We start from the raw sequence: 14,280 nt of genomic DNA, 5'->3' as shown, positions 1-14,280 counted from the left end.
GCAAACGGAATAATAGTTGGTCATGCTAAGCCGGGATTTTTTCTCCCATCTTTTGCCCCTTCCTGCCGGCTGGAGCCCAGGTCCCTGAAAAAAAAACCATGTGTCTGCCCACTGCAACGCAGCCCAATAATAATAGCTTGGTGCTGCAGCTTGATAGCAGTTGCCCGCAGAGGCTGGGCGTTGTGTGCTATCATCTGCGAATGCCGTGGGGAGCTTTGTTTCTTTTTTGAGATTCTTAACCACGCCAGTATTACCTATTAAGCCTCCGGCTTCTCGAGATCCGATGATAATCCTCCGTCCTCGTTACGTCTCCATTGAATCCTCGTGATATGTTTATACGTGGTACAGTCATACTTGACACGTGGTGGACGCAAAGTTGATCAGTAGCAATAAGCTTTTGACAACAAGCTTAACCAAGAATCTGCTAGCTTTTTTCAGTTTGGTTTCTCGGTCTCCCAAACAATACCTACACACCATTTCATGGTCGAGCTTGTTCCCCCCCAAACGATTTGCTGCCAGCCAGGACACCTTGGCTTATCCTTTCGCAAAAGTCCCAAGGCAAGCTACAAATCCCCCGACGCGATAGACCTCGACAAGATTTTCGGAGTGTGGGGGACAGGGACAGTGATCGACCTTGAGACGTGAGCCTGATTTCTCAAAGGCGCCTTTTTTGTTCCATCAAGGAATGCCTGCGACCCCATATACAGCAGGATGCAAGGGTCATGGGGCGGAATGGCGCTTGCGCACAACTCAGTCCACACACAGTCCACACCACCACGTACGTAATAACTGCGCCCGAAACGACTTTCGATTCTGCCAGTGCCGGCTCCCCGTTTGGCTCATCTTTTTTTTTTCTTCTTTCGTCCTGACTAAGCCAAGGTTACGGGTAGATCGGTCTCCTGGGATTTGCCGTCGATGGGGTCCTTGACCTACCGGTCGATCTCTGGCTGCGCGATTCCAAATATTCTATTAGACACACACAGGCTGGGTTCGAGAAGCTCAGTCATGCCACTGTCCAAACAGCCAAGTATCCGACTGGTCGATCTGAGTTGATGCTTTGGCATCTCTCCGAGCATGAAACGCAACATTTTTGAGTTTCACCTTCACTTTATGTATATGAACCACGGCAGCAGAGCAAGGTGGGTGATGGATGTCCAAGGACATTTTTGCGAGACTTGTCGCAATGAACTTGTAGCATTCGTTCAACAGTGGAGCAAACGATTGACAGACACACGTCAAAACTCTTGGAACAAAAAGGCAGCCCGACTGACAAGTTGGTCTTGAATAAGGGGGAGATGCAGGACCTCGGCCACAAAGTAATCCCAAATATCCAGAACAACTCCCAAACATCCAGTACAACAACCCCAAGCCCGAAAGATGCAACAGGACGCCAAAGCTCCCGTCTATCGCTGCAAGACACCTTCTAGGGCGACCCTTGCATGGGAGGTCGACAAAGCTCCTGAAGATTTAGTCTAGATACCCGGGTCCAACGCGCGCTGGCAATCCATGCTACAGCCTGCGCAGCCACGATCTGAGCCCCACGGACATATAGATCTCACTCGCTGGTCCGATTTTATTTGTTTTATCTCTGGCTCAATCTGGGGATGATTCGGCCGAGTTGGGCACTTTTGAAAGCAGCGACGGGGTTGCACTGCCGCCCAAGATGACTGGTTGAAATGAAGCACCCGCAAGAGCCATTTCTTCAATGTTGAACTAGTTCTAGAAAATTTCGACCGAGGCCAAAGTCACAAATCTTGACAGTCTTGTCAACTTTAGTTGAGACCAAGTGACGAAAGCAGCCCTTGTATCTGGTTAGAAACTACCACGGCAGTCGTCTCTCACCACGACATTTCTCTGCTCAGTTGCCTCGGCGAGACCAAGCATGTGGATACTTTCCAACGCAGTAGACAAGTAACCAGACAGATCGACAACCGCACACTGCACAATTTTGACCCTAAAGATTGTTCTATCATGCTTCCAACTTTTATAAACAAGGATTCTAATTTCTAGGTAAACACTTGAGCAAACCGTGCAAACTGCATCAAAAAGGCAGCAGATGCAACATCTTTTTGCCAACTCCACAAGACAAAAGGCCAGTGGGACTGCATCTTGTTTCCCAACGTTTTACCATCCCTCCCAGTAAAGGCCACCGTTGGTGACCGAGGGCGGGTCCCAGATCAGCCTCGAGCTCGAATCCTCGGGTCGACCGGGCCAAGCCTTGTTCAACCCCTTCCAGATGACCGCCTGCTTCCAGGGCGCGGCGCTTGCCCTGCCGCCCCGGCCATTCGCGCCTGCTTCTCCGGCAAAGAAACTTATCCCGGTGCTGTCGCGGCGAACGGGGTAGAGCCGCGTGGTGAGGGCGAACCGGTCGTTGACGAATATTTCCAGCAGCGACTTGTCAAACACGATGGTGAACTTAATGTCCTCCACGGCACCGTGGGCGTACTTGTAGGGGGCAAAATGGCCCGTCAGCGTGTGGGTGTTGAACACGCCCTTCAACAGGGTGCTGTGCTCCCGCCGCACCACGATCTTCTTGGCGTGAGGGTCGTAGATGATCTTTGTGTACTCGGCGTTGTTGGGGCTTTGTGCGATGATGATTCCGGCGGGGCCCTGGGTGGCGCCAAGCGTGACGGTCATGACCCAGGAGTCACCCACGTGGTTGGAGATCTTTTTGGGTGCGTGGCCGGCCTGCAGAGTCCCCACGTTGAAGGTCTCTTGCGTCGCCCCCGCTGTGAGCAGCTTCATAACGTCAGGCAGAGGCCGCATGCCCAAGGTCTGGGCAGTATATCCACTCCTCGTGTCGGGGATCCATTCGTTTCCGTCAACGTAGGTGTGCCTCTGCAGCCCATGAGTGGTCTTGACGAAGAGCTCAATGGGCAGGTTCATGGCGCCCGCGTAGCCAAAGGCCTTGAGGACGTGGTACATCCATGTTCCTCCAGGACGCGGCGCCTCGTTGACATCCTCGTTGGCCCAGCCCCACATGACCCTCCTATTGCCGTTGCCCCTGCGCGCATCCTCAAACGAGGTGTGGGCATACGTGATGCCCCAGTCCGCCGCACCGCTGGACGTGGGCGTCATCTTGACACCGCCGCCACGGGTCGGCGCCATGTGACCACGGGACCACACGGCCCAATGCTCATGCGGGTGCAGTGTGGTGTTGCCGCCCTCGGTTCCCATGAGGGCAAACCACGCGGTGTTGCGGAGGCTGTTGCCGGCATTCTTGTCGATGGGTAGGCTAAACACCCCGCTGGTCTCAAAGTTGTATCCGTACGCACCGGTTATGTCGGGGTGGCCGAGACTCGCGTTGGGCTTGGACTCCCACAGCGAGCCGAGGAAAGTCCACTTCCTCAAGTCCGAAGCCGGAGCAGCATAGAGCGGCATGCGAGGACCGAGAAATCCTGGACGGGCTGCGCCGTGAAATGTGGCCGGGACGTTTGGCCCTTTGATGCCCGAACCCAAGGTGATATAGTAATGAGGGCCCACGCCACGGATGGCATCAAGGGCTGGGTTGGGAAACACATACGGGTCGCGAAACCCAGTGACGTTCCAGCCCTTTGGTGGACTTTCGATAATGGGGCCAAGTTCTTGCCAGGTTTGACCGGCATCCTTGCTCCTAAACATTGATTGGACTTCCATATTTTTTTTATACGGCTTTAACCAACTTGTAGGCAGGTCACTCAGCCTTGTCACAAAGGTCAACAAGGTGCCGTCCTGTTTGCCGTTGAGATTGACAGGATACGAAGATCCGGAAAAGAACGAAAGTGGCCCGTTTTCGAACCGCCCAGAAGGTAAAGATGCCGACGAATCGTCCCGCCAGTCTCTAATATCCTTCCAATGGAATAAATCTTTGGAGACGGCATGGCCCCATGAAACATTGCCCCAATTAGCGTGATTGGGATGCCATTGGTATTGCAAATGATACAAATCGGTGGCAGGATCGTAAAAGGCACCGGATGGATCATTCATCCAACCGGCCGGGGCGAGAAAGTGAGAACGCGGTCTCCATCTGGTGAAGAGACTATTGTTGCGAGCTTGGTGGAGTATCCAATCCGGGGTTATGATATCCGGGACCCGGAAAGATCCTTGGGCCGCCTCGACGGCCGAGGCGGCTGCCAAAATGGCTGCCAAAAAGGTAGAGGTGTGCATGTGAACAATCTTTTTTATTTTATTTTTTCTTCTAAAAAAAGAATGCCGGAAAAGACTGGCAAAGCTGGACAGTTTGTAAAAGACTGATAAAGCTGAACAGCTGGTAGAGAGTGAAAAGAAAAGCACAACAAACAGCTGTAAAAGCCAAAACGAAAGTACAAAAAGCAGAAGCAAATTAGACTGTGCTATTCAACTAGCTTCATCCAGGAAATCAAAAGGAGTTGAACACAAGTAGTATATATAATTTTCTAGAGTTGCGGGTAAATACTGGTTCTAGTTATCACCAAATACACTGTTATCCGCTTTAATACAAAATTTACAATTATTATGTTCCGCATGGCTGGCTGCCTTGGTTTTGTGTTCGTTCTCATTAAAAGATCCACCGGAAATTATTCATTGAAAAAAAGGAGTAAATGATGATAGTAGTAGTAGTAGTAGTAGTATTAGTTAACGCCGGGCTCGGCCCGGCTTGTTAGCCGGCCGTTAGCAACCTCCCGAGGGGTATCTCGGCGCGCGTTCTATCTTCTTTATTTACACAGGGGGAAAACAAGGAGGGCAGAGGCGGATCGTGCCTGACCGGGTTCGGGCCCGGTCCTGCTTAGGGGGTTAGTTCACTGACGCGACCCCGTGCCTAAGGTGCACGGAGGGTTCGTCTGACGGCTTGTGCCGTGAAGTGTGGGTGAAAAGGCAGTAAGTCTATTCCTCGTCAGAGTTCGAGTCGTTTACGATCGGTGTCCCTAGGCGTAAAGTGCGTTCGTGGCGCGCGGGGCGCTGGCGGGCCGCTCTGGGGCGGGCGCTGAAGTAGTTGGTGGCTATCGAAAACGCCTGAAAGCTTGTCGGTTGCCCGAGGCTTGTCTGGAAGAATTTGCCCTTGCATTTCCTACAGTAAACTATAGTCACAGGGTTGGACCAGACCCTCTAACGGACAGGCCAGCTAGAGCCCTCCTAGTCGCTGGATACCCAGCCTGCCACGTAAATACAAGGTTTGCACCTTAAGCCTACCGCATCCACAAAAAGGCCTCTTGGTAGACCGACGCGCGCATCCGTCCTCTCCGGCTAAAATAGCGTCTCTTCCGCCTAACATGCCGACGACATCATCTGCCCCGGTGTACGTCCCTAGTGCGAGTAGAAAGCTTCGAAAAGCCGGCGACACCCCGTACATGTCCATCCACAGCTTAGTCCCCCGTTGGTTCCTGGGCTAGCCCAGCGCCACAATGTGGACATGAATGCAATCGAGTTCTTCCCGTCCTCCAGACCCGGCGCAGATTCCCAGTGCGAGTGAGAAGCATGGGGCGCCTCAGTCACACTATTCCACCACGGCCCACCGTCCACGGGGTGTACCAAGGGTGCGAACCAAGGCCGTGCCCACGTTTCTTGCTTCCCGTTACCCAAAGCCGTCTCCAGCAATGGGCCGACCACGTCTTGCTGTCGGGACCCTTTGGAGACTGCCGCGCCGGCACAGTGCTTCCGGTCCACGTACAACTAACCAACCCCCGTAACGGCACTACCTCCTCGCTGCAGGCAATCCCAGAAGGTGTGAGGGGGTGAGAGGGTGCCCTGTCGATTCGAAGAACCGTCGGGTGGTTCTCAGCCTAATTTCCCTTTCTTTTAAACCGTATTGTCTAGCCTTCCGGGGAAGGACGCCTGCCTTTCCGGCTGGCAAAGTTTTTTGTGCCACGCTGGCTCGCATCGCGAGATTGGGCCTTGTCTTGTGCGCCTCTATGCGGGTGGCGCGCCGAGCCGCCGATCGGACTCTTCCTTCACCGCGATCAGTGGAAAACTCGTCAAAGGGGAGATCTGTCGATTATACATGGGTGTTGCGAGGAAAGGCGTTCCGTGTAGTGACGGTGCTTAGGGCGACAGGTTGAAAAGTTTTTCGTGTGTGCGCGCCTGTTAGGGCTACAGGCGGAAGTCCCGCGCAAACGTTAACAGCATGGTCCGTGCGCCCATACTGAAAATTTTGTGTACGGGAGAGAGTTGCTTTAATATCACGAACTCATCCCAGTTTGTAACGTTTCAATGGTCTATAATTCCCATACGTAAAGTGGCCTCTGCGACATGACTGACCATTATTAACCTAAAGGCTGTTTTAGATCATTGTGTCTCGGGTTGAGTAGCTGGCTCTGCCAATACCCAGAGATAGTAATTTTATTGCGAGCCCAATTTCGAAAAAAAAACCGATGCATTTGTCTGGATTTCTACGGATATGCAGTTGTGGACGGTCTTTCTCCAGCTTGGTAATGAACGGGGTTATTGTCGATTGTTAATTGTTCGGCAGTGTTCCATCCTTGACAGTTCATTTCGTTAACTTTCCGTAGCTTAGGCAAATTGGTTTCGTCGTTAACTAGATTTAATACATAGTTACACATAGCCGCAGAACAGTCTCCCAGAGCTTTATCCCTGCCGTGGGCGGAAGAAAGCTAGATTACTGTGGCTGCGATAGGTTAGATGAGAGCTTCGGCAAAAATATTGTGAGGATACATTTAATTATGATTCTAACGTCCCCGGCTACCCGTCTCTATTCGTTTATGGTTCTTGACAAAGCAGGCTCGTCAGTGAGGAAAGGTTGTGCAATAACTCACTTCCTTGTCGCCAACGCTACTGATTTAGCTTCGTCTAGAGGTTTCATAGCAAAATCAGGCTATTACCACTGGGAGCGCCCGTGTCTAGGGATCTCACAGGGAAGAAACCACACAAAGGACCTCACGAAAAAACGACAGCTTCGTCCTTTCAAAAGGCTCCACGAGGGTGAAGACCGATATGAACGAGCCCCTTGACCCATCGCTGCTCGAAGCTGCGAAACCTCAACACCTTCGCGCTCATCTCGCACGTCCGACCACGCCTTCGCGTCAGCTTCACCACAATCTTCGCATTAAGCAATTCCATTCTTTAATGCCAATTTCCGTTGGTAGACCCCGACACAACCCTGCATTGGCGAGGAGGTATGTGAAAAGGTGATGAGATGCAGATTATACAAATCAGCCACGGCCTACTAGCACGTTGGTGCTGGGTTTTGTGTTGACTTTTCCTTGGAAACAACACAGGACGCAGCTTGGCAAATGATAACATAAGTATTGGTAATAGTTTAGGTTACGTTGGACGGTCCCACTGCTCTGGCCTAATAGCACTAGAACTAGCAATTCTAGCTACAGAATAATTAGAGGGCGAAATGGGCTTCTCCAAATTTCGTAGTTAACACTTTTAATAATGGTGGTGTGGAGGTTGTAACTCATATGGCTTGGCAGACTCCGTTTGTACCTGACAGGTCGCATCGAAATCCAAAATTGGGGGCCAGTCCCAAAACAGGACCGTCCCAATAATGTTGCAGCGCGTTGACGGGCGCCATCAACACGGCGCGCGGCTCCGCCACCCGCCTGGAGCAGGCCGTCACCGAGGCCCGCACCGGCCGCAATGCCGCGAGGGCTGGGCCACACCGTCTCCTTCCTGCTCGAGACGCGCGGCATCCGGCTAGCCGACCAGCACCTCCAGCGGCGGGTGGCGACGCAGCTCGTCAAGACCGAGGCCATACTCGACATGGCGCGCGACCGAGCCGGCGAGGTGTACAAGACGGTCGAGGATGCGTGGGCAGTGTTTGTCAGTGACGACGACGACATGGTCGTGACCGACTTTTGTCCCGGAAAACCTAACGGCTCGAGATACTGGGTCTCGAGGTCGAGAGGCTGGGCTACGTCTTCAGCCAGACGGTCGAGGTGCTCAATGCGACGTCGTCGAGCCTGGCTCGTATTCTTTACGAGGGCCACGTGCTCAACACGGTCACCACCGGGACCTACCAGCGTGAGGTGGTGCTGCCGGTGGGGAGCGTCAAGGTCAACACGAGAGGCAGAAGAACGCGGCGTCGGCGTTTCTCGCGCTCGAGCCCGAGATTATCGACAGCTACGTGACGATCAACATCATCCCGCTCAAAGTCGGCGAGGAGTATCCCATTTTCAGGATTCCCAGGACTTGAATGCCTGCCTGGCTTCATTACCTGGGTTGCATTACCTAGGTAGATACCTGCTATTGGACAAGAATCAATCGAGAGCCCACCACCGACGTGCAGGTCTTGGCGTGATGCTGACGGTTTTTTTTTTTGTCAGTGAGGGGTGTTATGTCCATATGTCCATTTTGGGTAAAAAACTGTTGATTACAAAACAATTAACTTTCCTGCCTGCCCCCATGTAGCACGCGGTCGGTCCCTTTGCTTGTCAGCGCTATTACTTGGTACCATTGTAGATTTGTAACCTAGTCAGAATACGTACTAGCGAGGTATTTGCCGCCCCACTCTGGCTGTATACGACTGTACTGTGCAGTAGTTTTGTAGTAGCTAGTACCTTGCCTATATCACCTCGTCACCTCGGTAGCATTTCGCATACAGTATAGCCAAGGTTACCTTGGGTGGCTGCGAACCACTTTTCAAATACGAATGCGAGACTATGGAGTAATGAAAGCGAGCGTATGCAAACCTCGGCCCACTCTGCACCGACATCTATGCGCAGCACCAGAAAATCCAAGGGAGAAACATTCAGGTTAGCGACACAAAAAAAAAAGAGAGAGAGAAAAAAAAGAAGAAGAAGAAAATGCTACACTAATCATTAGGATCTGGTCATTATTAATCAATACGAAGAACGAACAGCACGCCCTTCTAGAATCAACAGACCCACTCACACCTTGGTCCTGTTGGTAAACGCTACCCAGCCCGGCAAGAGCGCAGCAGGGCTGGCTGGTCAAGGTAAGCTTGTACCATTAAATTGAAATTTTGGGGGCGCTGTCGCTCGCCAAAAGCGTGGTGGGGAACGTTCGGGCTATTAACCACCCCTGTCTATTAATGTCAAGAAGAACCATAAGAAAGAAAGAAATAAGGGAAAAAAGAGGTATCTGGCCAATCGCATTCAGTTCCTGTGCTTTTACGCTGAGAAGAGAGAGTTGAAGAAAATTAAAAAAGACGATAAAATAAAAAGTCAAAAGGAATGGAGAAAAAAAAAGGACAAAAAGGGCCCCCCTCTCTGGGGCTACCTCGACCCAACAACCGGGGCCGTGAGTGCTTTGATGTAATCCAAGGCCTGGGGCGTTTCGCTCCATGCATACCACGTCTCTCTGAAGGCCAAGATGACCTCTTCCCTTGATCCCCGCGCGTAGACCGTCGGTGACTCGTGGCTGTACTGGGTCGGGTTGTGCAGGGCCGGCCAGTAGTGCTTGTTCCTGGCCGTCGTGGCGGCGATCAGCTTCTTGATCTGCGCCCTGTTGCTCTCCTGCAGCGCCTCCCCTCGACTGCTCCCGCATGCGCCGACCAGGTCTTGGCGGCTGTGCAGCACGCCGCTCATGGCTTTCTCCCGGACCCACTCCCTTTTTGCCCCGAGCAGGTCGTCGTCTTCTTCGCGGCCCGCGTCTCGTCTCTTCGCCACAAAGTCGGTCAGGTTGGCCAGGTCCAGGGCCAGGCGGACTTTGAGCAGAACGAGCGAGGTCAGCAAGGGGAGCTTGTCGACGCCCAGTCTCCTCAGCGCCAGGTCGTCCCACTCCTCGGTCACGTCCTCGTTTGTCAGGTTGAGGAACGGCTCGGCGGGATCCCCCCACCTGTACGTGTCGCGCGGCACCCGCTCGTACCACTTGACAAAGTCGTAGGCCTCCTGGTCCCGGCCCAGCCGCAGCAGCAGCGTCGGCACCGTGCTCCGGACGCTGAGGACGTCGCCCCGGTCCGCGTGCAGCATGGCCATGGCGTGTCCCAGCGCGGCCTCGACGGCCTCCCCGGTGCGGATGTTGAGCAGCGCCGTGATGAGGTCGAAGCGCGCCTGGAGGTACGACCGCGGCACCTGCGTCGTGGACCCCGCGATGGCGATGAACATTTCGCTGAGCGCCCTGACGCCAAAGTTGGTCGCCTGCGTCCCGAGCACCTGCCCCTGCTCCCCGGGGGCGATGCGCTCCCGCACCTTTGACGCCTCGGCCTCGTACGCCACCATCTGCTTCTTGACCATGACGCAGCACGACTTGTGCCGCGGTCGGTCAGCGGCTTGGTGGTCGCGGCTGCAGTAGACCACCGCCTTGCACGCCGAGCATCTTTGCAGGTTGACGACTTGTGGGCACGCCGGCTCGCCGCACTTGGAAAATGGCAGCCCGAGGTTCCAGCGGTTCATGTTTTGTTCGATGGCGGCGAATGGGAGGTGGATGTTTTTTTTGTTCTTTTCTTTTGTCTCTCTCTCTTTCTCGGTTCAACCTTTTCGTCTTTTCGCTTTCGCTATATGTCGTTTGCTGGATGATGTAAAGAAAGGTAAAAGTCTCAAAATAAATCTTCACTAGCGGTTGGTTGGGCGGTTGGACCCCGTCACCTTCTTTATAATTAACCTAAGGGTATCATCAATCGGTTCATTCCGAATTGATGGTTTGGCATTTATGGTTACCATACAATGGAAGCTAGACCCTGGGCACATGCCCTTGCATCAAACAAGCGCGAGAAAAAAAAAAAACGTGACTAGTCACTTAGGCGCTGTCGCGATATGGTTTCCTTTCCTGAGCAAGCTTGCATGTTAGCAGCCATTTTGAAAGGTGTGTGCTATTCTTTTTTTTTTTTTATCTCTTTTTTTCCCTCCCCTAATCGCAGAGCATTCCCATTGCGGGCTGCAAACTCGTCACCCCTCCAGCCCCCTCGCCCACCGAAAACCGGCGTGATTCGGATCCACCAAATGCCGGACTGAGCAAACAATTAGCAAGCAGGGAGGAGAAACGAGCACGGACATGCCAGCAGATTAGATTAATATTTCAAGTGACATGTTTGCAGAATTGAAGGAGCAAATGACAAAAAAAAAGCCAGAGAAAAAAAAAAAAAGTGATAAAATACCACCAAGGGCATGTTGCCTAACCGTACCCCAGGTACCAACCAACCAGCAAACCCAAATTTTTCACGATTTGGCGATGTGATTGCTGCTTTTGGAAAGCAATTCACGAAAGCGCAGCATACCACTCGGTTCGATGCTACCGTTGCAGCAGCGCCAGAAAACCAAACAATTCAACGTAGCAACCCGAGCCTATTCCGTTTGCGGTTACCGGATCGGCAACCCAAAACCTGCAAGCTGCGATTTGCTAAACTGCATTCGCTAATCAACCTGTCAAGATCCTGGTTCGTTTTATTTTATTTTTGTTCCCTCTGTCCCTCTTCTTGCGGGGCATTTGGCCCGCCCGTTTGGTGCGCTTGCGGCCGGGTTCGCGACTCTTATGATTTTCCTTTTCCTTTTTATTTCTTCCTTCCCTTTTTTTCCCTGTCGCTTCTTCCCGCGTGCCCAGAATAATCCCGTCGGGTTATGCTCCATCTTTTATGCTTCAAGATCCGATCCGTGCAATAATATTCCACCGTCATAAAGAAGAAAAAAAAAAGAAAAAAGAAAAAAAAAAAACACCAGCAAAACCATACGCTAACTTTGCATTCGACTATTTTTAATCGGTGAATATCTTGTACATATTCTCGACCAGATTTATAGCAGGGGCGCAAAGATCTTATCCCTCAATCCCAACAACATGTCGTCGGCCTCTTCCAACCTCTCCCGAATCACCCCATAGACGTAAAAGTCGGGCCGCCACAACACAGCCTTTGCGCTGCCCAAGTCCTCCTCGAACCACCTGCCGTAATCCCCCGTCGCGTCATCCGTCATTTTGAGCGCAACTACCTTTCCGCCGATCGCATCAAAGAATTCCTGGGCAGCGGGTGATAGACGTATTCTTGGTGTGTCTCCCCATACAAGCAATCGCCAGCCAGCGCCGTACACTTGATCAAAGAGACTAGCTTTTCCACCTTCAGGACCTGCCACCGGCCTCTGCATAGCTACGAGACCTGCTGCGGGATGATCCATCTGCAAAATTCCCGGCGTGCCAAGGTGAGGATCAAAGCCGTGTGGCGGAGCTTTGTCCGAATTATTATCAGCTGTCCTGTTTTATACTCGTGAAAAAAACATGTTGTCGAGTTCATCGCTCGGGTTGTAAGCCATTATTATAAAGGAAGGGGGGAGTTCGGCCGACTCACGGTTTGCCCTCAAATCCTTTGCATATGCTGCAGCTTGTGCCTTGTCAGTCTCGCAAATGACTTTTCCAAGCAGCACGCTGTGGTCAATGATAGCTCGGACGTGCGCCAGCCGCTCGGTGCAGTACGAGTCCAGCAGAAATCCGGACGTGTTGGCATGCCCATCCAGGGCGAGACGTAAACGCCAGGCGAGTGCCGCGGCATCGCGAAGGCCGCTGTTCATGCCCTGGCCTAGAAAAGGGGGCATCTGGCACCGGAGCAGAGGTTCCGTTAGACATGACCATGTTGGATCTCGATCGCCCCGGGACCGCCCCCAGCAAAGCGCACCTGATGACAAGCATCCCCTGCGAGGAAAACTCTATTCTTCCGCCATTCCCCTGCCCAGCGGGCTCGAAAGGTATACAGGGCGACGCGTTCCATGTCGACATAGTGATGGCTGAAGCCCCATGGCCGAAGCAGCTCCCAGGCTCTGGACTCTGTAAAGAATTCTTCCCTGGCCTCGGCGGGGAGGCGCATGAATTCGACGCGGCGGCGGCCGTTGCCCCCCATGGCAAAGGTGGTCGGCCGGTCCGGGTCGCAGATCTGCGCGCCGTTCTTGTGCGGCAGCACCTTGGGCGGCAGGCCGTTGCCCTTGGTCAGCATGTCGCACACCAGCCAGTCGTACTGGAAGCCGAGGTCGTTGAAGTCGATGCTGCACAGTGGGCGCACCGTCGAGTTGGCGCCGTCGCAACCGACGAGGTACCGTGTGCGCACCACCGTGGCTTTTGATGGTGTGCTGGATCCATGCTCGCTTGGCCATTTGTTGAAAGTGGCAGTGACGTGATCGTCGTGCTGGTGGAGGGAGACGAGTTCTATAGGTTGGCTCCTTGCATATTAACACGATGCGCTGTTAAAAATAGCGAGATTGCCCGATGAGAATGACAGACCCAAACCACGAAGAATATCAATGCCGGCATCCCTGCAGGCTTCTTCCAACATGGCCTCCAACTCTGGCTGGCAGAAACCGGATGCTCTATTCAAGCCGCTAGCTGTAGGTTTTTCCCACTCGAGATCCACAATCTGGAGGCCAGAGTCAGCAAAAAAAAAAAAAAAAGACAGACCATGACACCATGTCTAGTTGCAGTTCTAGGATAGTTCTAGTTTTAGGATAGTTCTAGTTCTAGAACTAAACCCCCATGCCAACTGAACAAGAGCTGGCCTGGGAACATCCTGTTGGACTCACAATCTCCCCATCTGCATCCTTCCAGGCAAAATTAGTCCCGGGTGGGCCGATGATGTCCTCGAGCAGCGGCGTCAGTTTTGGCCCCAGACCAGCCGAGCGGAGGATGCGCTGTCCCTCGTGGTCGAGACACACGGCACGAGGCAGTGGATATCGCGCCGGCTGTCTGTCCACCACGGTGACCCTGGGGGTGGTGGCCTTGGTGGGGTCGACGCCGGAGCTGCCGCTTTTCTTGGTCAACAGTGCCAGCAGGAGCCCAACCGGGCCTGCACCCACGCACAGCACATCTCTCAGGTTTTCGCCGCTTAATTCTGGGTCTGCGTCAATGGCTGCCACCATTGTTGTGAGCTCGAAAAAAATGTTCCGCCAAAAGAAAGTCTCCATGTGTGTGTCAAGGCTTGTGGAATCGCCGAGAAAGTTGGATGTAATTAATTGCGCGACCGGGTGCACATGACGTCACGCGATTCAGGTAGCGCACTATCTCGTCCGTATTTTTCTGCCGAGGATGGAAGCCAAAAGATATACATATTACTAGAACTAGAACTAGACCAGACTAGGGAATATAGTGGCACTGTGCCGAGAAGTTGCGGAGCCCTTGAGGCATTGAATGAACTATTTTTGGCTCATCTTTCATCAAAACCTCGGAGAAATAATAGAGTAAGTAATCTTACAGGTGGCTGGGTTCCACTGCCCAAGGCAAGTTGGGCAGGTAGACATGTTGGTAATCGATGCTCCTGCTATATGGCAGCACGTTGGGATCCGGGGGTTCCACGCATAATTCCAACTTGTATTTATAAAATTCCGCTTTCGACCAGCTATGCAAACAGTGAGATTTATAAGGTATTCGCTCATCTTTGTGCACAGTACATTTCTTGAATGCGGTACTTATTTTAACCTCGTCAATCACACTATC

The 14,280-nt window shown here is 52.8% G+C and overlaps 4 protein-coding genes across 4 annotated transcripts; 1 reads left to right on the top strand and 3 right to left on the bottom strand.

The window, feature by feature from the left end:
• Positions 1–2,124: 2,124 nt before the first annotated feature.
• MGG_10748 (uncharacterized protein) lies at positions 2,125–4,146 on the bottom strand (the record flags this gene model as incomplete). The annotated part of the gene is made up of 1 exon (XM_003713235.1): positions 2,125–4,146. The coding sequence occupies one exon, from the start codon at positions 4,144–4,146 to the stop codon at positions 2,125–2,127; it is 2,022 nt and encodes a 673-aa protein (XP_003713283.1).
• A 3,411-nt stretch (positions 4,147–7,557) lies between these two features.
• On the top strand, positions 7,558–8,113 carry MGG_14109 (uncharacterized protein; the record flags this gene model as incomplete). Its single annotated transcript, XM_003713234.1, has 3 exons — positions 7,558–7,740; positions 7,803–7,958; positions 7,991–8,113. 3 exons carry the CDS (start codon positions 7,558–7,560, stop codon positions 8,111–8,113), a joined length of 462 nt encoding a protein of 153 aa, XP_003713282.1.
• Positions 8,114–8,807: 694 nt separating this feature from the next.
• MGG_14110 (uncharacterized protein) lies at positions 8,808–10,274 on the bottom strand (the record flags this gene model as incomplete). Its single annotated transcript, XM_003713233.1, has 2 exons — positions 8,808–8,862; positions 9,232–10,274. The coding sequence occupies 2 exons, from the start codon at positions 10,272–10,274 to the stop codon at positions 8,808–8,810; spliced, it is 1,098 nt and encodes a 365-aa protein (XP_003713281.1).
• A 1,224-nt stretch (positions 10,275–11,498) lies between these two features.
• On the bottom strand, positions 11,499–13,836 carry MGG_10993 (3-(3-hydroxy-phenyl)propionate hydroxylase). Its single transcript, XM_003713232.1, has 5 exons — positions 13,371–13,836; positions 13,075–13,207; positions 12,476–12,999; positions 12,152–12,395; positions 11,499–12,031 (listed from the first exon to the last, which is right to left on the bottom strand). The coding sequence occupies exons 1-5, from the start codon at positions 13,749–13,751 to the stop codon at positions 11,607–11,609; spliced, it is 1,707 nt and encodes a 568-aa protein (XP_003713280.1). The 5' UTR covers positions 13,752–13,836; the 3' UTR covers positions 11,499–11,606.
• Positions 13,837–14,280: the final 444 nt, after the last annotated feature.

Source organism: Pyricularia oryzae, chromosome 2 (genome assembly GCF_000002495.2).
Source record: "Pyricularia oryzae 70-15 chromosome 2, whole genome shotgun sequence".
In the NCBI taxonomy this organism is placed as follows: Eukaryota; Fungi; Ascomycota; class Sordariomycetes; order Magnaporthales; family Pyriculariaceae; genus Pyricularia; species Pyricularia oryzae.
The sequence above is the reverse complement of the archived record's forward strand: the minus strand, read 5'-3'. Positions and strand labels throughout refer to the sequence as shown.